The 5,373-nt window shown below is 38.1% G+C and overlaps 1 protein-coding gene across 1 annotated transcript; it reads right to left on the bottom strand.

Annotated features, from left to right (window-relative positions):
• Window positions 1-473: 473 nt before the first annotated feature.
• Window positions 474-5,070, bottom strand: NXT2 (nuclear transport factor 2 like export factor 2; the record flags this gene model as incomplete). The annotated part of the gene is made up of 4 exons (XM_084258988.1): window positions 474-658; window positions 1,546-1,690; window positions 3,969-4,055; window positions 5,056-5,070. 4 exons carry the CDS (start codon window positions 5,068-5,070, stop codon window positions 474-476), a joined length of 432 nt encoding a protein of 143 aa, XP_084115114.1.
• Between the last annotated feature and the right edge of the window lie 303 nt (window positions 5,071-5,373).

Below are 5,373 nucleotides of genomic sequence, written 5' to 3'. Positions count from 1 at the left end.
ATAACATTTTCATTGAACTGATATGAAAGAGCCTATTAAAACTGCATTACCAGTGTTTACTTATAATAGATATGTTCTACTACAAAATTAACCTAATAACAAAAAACTCCACTTCCTCTCAGAGTTACAGTGTGCTAAATACACCCACATAATATTATTAAAAGGATTTTGTTTTTGCGATATAGACTGGGCTCACAGTGAATATGTTAGCACAGAGATCATGTGTTTATTACTATAAGGGTGTCATTAATGGAATGTATATAAGGCATGTAAAAGACTAGCATTAAAGCTCTTAAGGGCAACAATCCAAACTGGCAACACCTAGAAATGGTGCTGCTAGGAATAAAATAAAATAAAGAAATTTAGTTTCAGCACATACTACTTATCGTGCTTCCACATGGAAATGAATTAACTCACATATACTTCTGTTGCTGGAACTAATGGACCAAGGGCAGAATTGACTTTTGCCCTCTTTAACTACTACTAGCCCAGTCTTGAAAACGAAAGCAATCACTTGCAATCTTCCACACAGTGTTGGTAGGAGTGGACTGAGCAGTCAGCAGGAAGTTCTGGTTGAAGTAATGTTGTTTGTTTCCATCAAACTTCACAGTTCCACTGGTCACAACAAGAACTGTAGTCTGGGCCTGAGTTGCTTGCTCTTCACCCACACAAAAAAAGAGCAGAGGTCAATTTCTATCTCTAAATAAGCAGATTTTAAGGTCTAAGCTACACTGACTTTTATTTAACATTAAAATACGTTTCATAAACTTTTTAAACTTTAGGCATAATCTTCAGCATGTGTACCCAAAGTCAGAAAATTAATTATTTAAAGATATTAACATTTTAAGTGCAGAAAACATTGGGGTACACTAAGAATTCAAAATAAAAAGCTTACATCTAGTGTAGGATCACTTGCTTCCTGCATGTATAATGTTTTATTGGATTTCTAACAAACTTTTCTAATATTTTGTTTCTTAAGCTATTGTTCTTTTCAAGAACTATAAAGGAAAATGAAAAATCACCCTAAACTACTGCTTGAAACACTTAGGCCTCCACCTAGAGGTCAGCCTTATAAACTGCACCAATCCACCTTGAATCAAATTCTGTCTTGGCAACTCACACTTTCACATATAAGATAAATTTCTTCCATGAAACTTTAATAGTTTGCAAGATAACAAAACACAGTAATCAGAGATATGGTATAACTGTTCTCTGGAAACATTTCAAGGCACAGAAAGCAACTAGTTATTTGGGGAAAATAGATAATTGTTCCTTTCCATCAACAAAATCATATCTAGTCTCAACTTCTCACATAACTTTTAATAAGCTGTCATTACACAATCCACCAATACCCTGTAGTGAGCCTCTGGAGTAAGATGTACTTCAAAGAGGACGAAAATTTGATTTTAAAGCTAAAGTTTTCATAATGTTTAACTTATTCAAAAAGTACTTCTACCACTACAAGTTGCTTATTGTTTTGGGAATTAAGGTGCAGTACTCACTAAAGGAAAACAATGGAAGTACTTTGAAAGACTATGATCTTACCATGAACTGGTTGGCAATCTAACATATTGACTTGGAACTCGCTAGATGGCAACATCTCAAAAAAATTAGTTAGGGCATCCAGCCCTGTAACAACATTTCCATTCCATATTAGAGTGGCCTTGTCCAGATACAGCCTTGTTAGTGCCTTAAAAACAAATAAAAAAGGAGAAAGGGAAATATTTTTGCTCATGGTAAGCATATATATATATATATATATATACACATACATATATATATATATATGGATTGAAAAGTTACAGGTAATATATAAACATTTTGATAATTCTATCTCTATCTTTACAACCCTTGCCCCCTCTCACTGGAAGACAATGTGAATACCGTGTCTGCCTGTTTTCTTGGTTTTGAATAAATATTATCCCACTCTTAATAAACTAGGTAGTAAAACACATTTAGTTTTCCTAATTCACTTTAGCCACAGTGAGAAAAACCTACATAAAAACTGGAAGTTTTCAAGTTTTGATTTTTGTATTAAAATGAATTAAATGATGGGCCTCCCCGGTGGCGCAGCGGTTGAGCGCTGGGTTGCGAAGCTGCCCGCAGCCTCTGCAGCGCCGGTTTGATCCCCAGCTGCCGGGCGAGGGTCCTACATGGCGCGCAGACCTCTCCTGCCGCCCGCTGCTCCCCTCAGCAGTGTGCTTTGGTCCTTCTGCCTGCTCTGCTCCCCGCTCTGGCTCTGGTGAATCCTCTCACCCTCCCGCGCTTCTGACTGTACCCAGTGCTTGAATAAATAAATAAATAAATCTTTAAAAAAAATCAGCATGTCACAGTACACAGGACTCTTAAAAAAAATAAAATGAATTAAATGATCACAAATTTCAAGAACATACATCCCTAAATCCGTTTTAGTCTCCCTTCCTTTTCTAATTCTGAGAATTAACAAAATTGTCTACCAAGCTCTATCTGTACACTTCAATCCCAGTGTTTACACACACTTGAACCACTTAAGTTTGTAAAATTACATTTATTGAAGTAACATTGATTTACAACAGCGTTGCATGTTTTAGGTGTATAGGTTCATACCTCTACAGCTCTGTAGCCAATAGAAGGGGATGGAGCCTGGGGGGAAGCATCCAATCATACCATGCATTACTGGAAAAGTCATTTAATGTTAGAACCATTTAATGTTGTATGAATTAGGAAAAATTAGTTCCTTTTAGCACTATTCAAGTAGTCTATTTAGTTGAAGAGAATCTTAAGTTTGACAAGTCTGACAAGTCAAGTGAGTTAGGCCTAGATAAGGCAAGTTCAATGGTAAACTCAAGTTATAGGAGTTTAGTGTGTGACAGGACACATTATTAGCTTAATTCTAAAATTCAACTTGGACTAAAAGATCAACACATATTTTGACTCTGGTAATGAACTATGTTGCCTTTTTTTTGCTATTTTACTTTTGAAAGCCGCCAGGCACAATAAGTATCCATTACCACATCTTCAGACCCTCAGAAACAAAACCACCAACAGAAGCTGATGGTTCATTTCAATCACTTTGTAGTTGCACACATGTTCACATTCTTCTATATAAATATTGACATTTTAAAAGTTAGGGTTCAAAAATTTCCAATTATAAAATATTCTCAGGTATATATCTTTAGTACATAAGTACCCCTCATTAGTGAATCTGATTCTTTTTCCTACGTCAAATCCTATCCCTTCCCTCTGTCCCATGTTATCAAAAACAAAGTACCAGACACTTTTATCTTCTGCATTAAAAAGTTTTTAAACGATTTCAACTTCTGTATATGCAGCATAGAAAATGTTCTCTATAACATGGTCCTATGCTGGTAAGAGACCCATATAAAACATGAGCACATAATGAAATAATCACTTAAAGGATATGGTGTAGAAAGAAATCACAATAAAAAAAAGCTGATGAAGTGAGAACCTACTCTGCTGAAAACTAGGAGTATTCAAGTCTTGTGGATTCTGTTTTTGAATGTCAGCTATAGCTGTGAACTTTAATCAGAAATTACCTATTACCATATGAAATTAAAGAGACAAACTGGGGAAACATCTTCTGTAATGGTAGACCCTTCACTGACACTAATACTATTTTAACCCCATTGGTTAAACAATGGGACTAAGTAAAGGTAACATACTTAGGTTAATAGATGCTAGGCTCCATGTTGAGTGCAGTATTGAATCCCCACAAACTATTGTAAAAATAAAATGAAGCTGAGGGGGTGAGAAACTTGCCCAAGATCACAGAGCTAGGTAGAGGTAACCCTGAGATATGATTCCAGAGTACACACTTCCATTAATACCATACCAGTCCTTTTGTAAACAATGCCCTTTTCATAAAGGAACAAATCCAGAGTTATTACTTATGCAAGTCAGATGAGGGAGTGGCTCAAAGTACTCCCTTCGGTGTTTTAATAAACAGTAGTAACATCTGTAACACTCACCCGTCTCCTTTTATCCATAGTCTCATAGTAAATATTGACAAATTCCTCAGCAGCTCTACATGCCTGATCTACATAAGTTTTAAAATCCTGCAAGAAAAATTTCGTAAGTGTACATTTCCACTCCTTCAGACCCTCACAAACAAAACCACCAACAGAAGCTGATGGTTCATTTCACTTTGTAGTTGCACACATGTTCACATTCTTCCATATAAATTTTGACATTTTAAAAGTTAGAGGAGTGAAAAGTTTCCAATTGTAAAATATTCTCAGCTATATATCTTTAGTACATAAGTACCCCCTCATTAGTGAATTTGATTTCTTTTTCCCACTTCAAATATAAATTTATAATCTTTGCTTGGCAATTGGTATTTCAGGCTTTCAAGATTTCACGAAACATTCACCTTGATAAAATGATAGTCTGAACCTTAAACGAGTGTGTACAGGAGGGGAGAATGCCATTTAGCAAGTTAGGAAAGTGCTCTTTTCAATTGTCAAGACCAAATTCAAAAGTTGCTGGATGGAAACAGAATAGAGTAAGAATAAAGTTCAGCGACTACTTGAAATACCAGGTACTTAGGGAACTTCATCACATTAACATAACAATTCGCTGGCGTTTGTGAAGAACTGCAAAACCAAAGAAACGCTGTGGGGGTTTTCTCCTGCGGGAAGGTTAAGTACCTTCTTCCCCAGCCCTTTAACCCAACTCAGCCCATTACTTGAATTAAGAACCAATTTCATTTCTTTCTCTGGTGGTCGAAAGAGAAATAAAAAGATGAGAAAAGGAGATTGTAAGTCATAAAGGAACCCAACATTTCTGCCTTTCGCTAGTTCCCAATTCTGGGTACTTTGCAAGATCGAAAGCGACTGCATAACCGCCAGGGCTGGAGACGGTTGCTGCGCGGAGGTTGCAACGGAGGGGGCGGGGCGGGGCAGGTTTCTATAGAGATAAGCCGCGCCCCTGAGCCGGCGGTCCTGGCCCTGATTCGTTATTTGAGCACGTGACCAGCAGTCAGCCCGGCCCAGTGCCCCTCCCCTCACCCGCCTAAGTCCCGGCACCCAGGCACCCTGCCGCGGCCAGCTCACTCACCACAGCCATGGCCATCGGGGAGCCCGAAACAGCCTGTTGTGGCAGTGGCGGCGTCAGTACGTCTTCACGTGTCCGGCCCCCTCGGCTGCTGGAGAATCAAATATTTACGAAGTCAATAAAACCCGCCAAACGCACAGAATTCTCCGCCCGCCCATTCTCTCCCGGAAGTAGCGCGGTCCGTTCTTAAACCGCCCCGATGTTGCAACCTACGTCCACTACGTATCAGTTCCGACTTTACCCTTCTATCCACTTTCAGTATTCACTTGTTTGTTACTTACTTAGTTTGGAAGAAAAAAAATAACTTTACATTTGTAAACT

The sequence above is a fragment of the Talpa europaea genome (genome assembly GCF_964194135.1).
Source record: "Talpa europaea genome assembly, chromosome: X".
Classification (NCBI taxonomy): Eukaryota; Metazoa; Chordata; class Mammalia; order Eulipotyphla; family Talpidae; genus Talpa; species Talpa europaea.
This window is presented reverse-complemented; position numbering and strand designations above follow the sequence as displayed.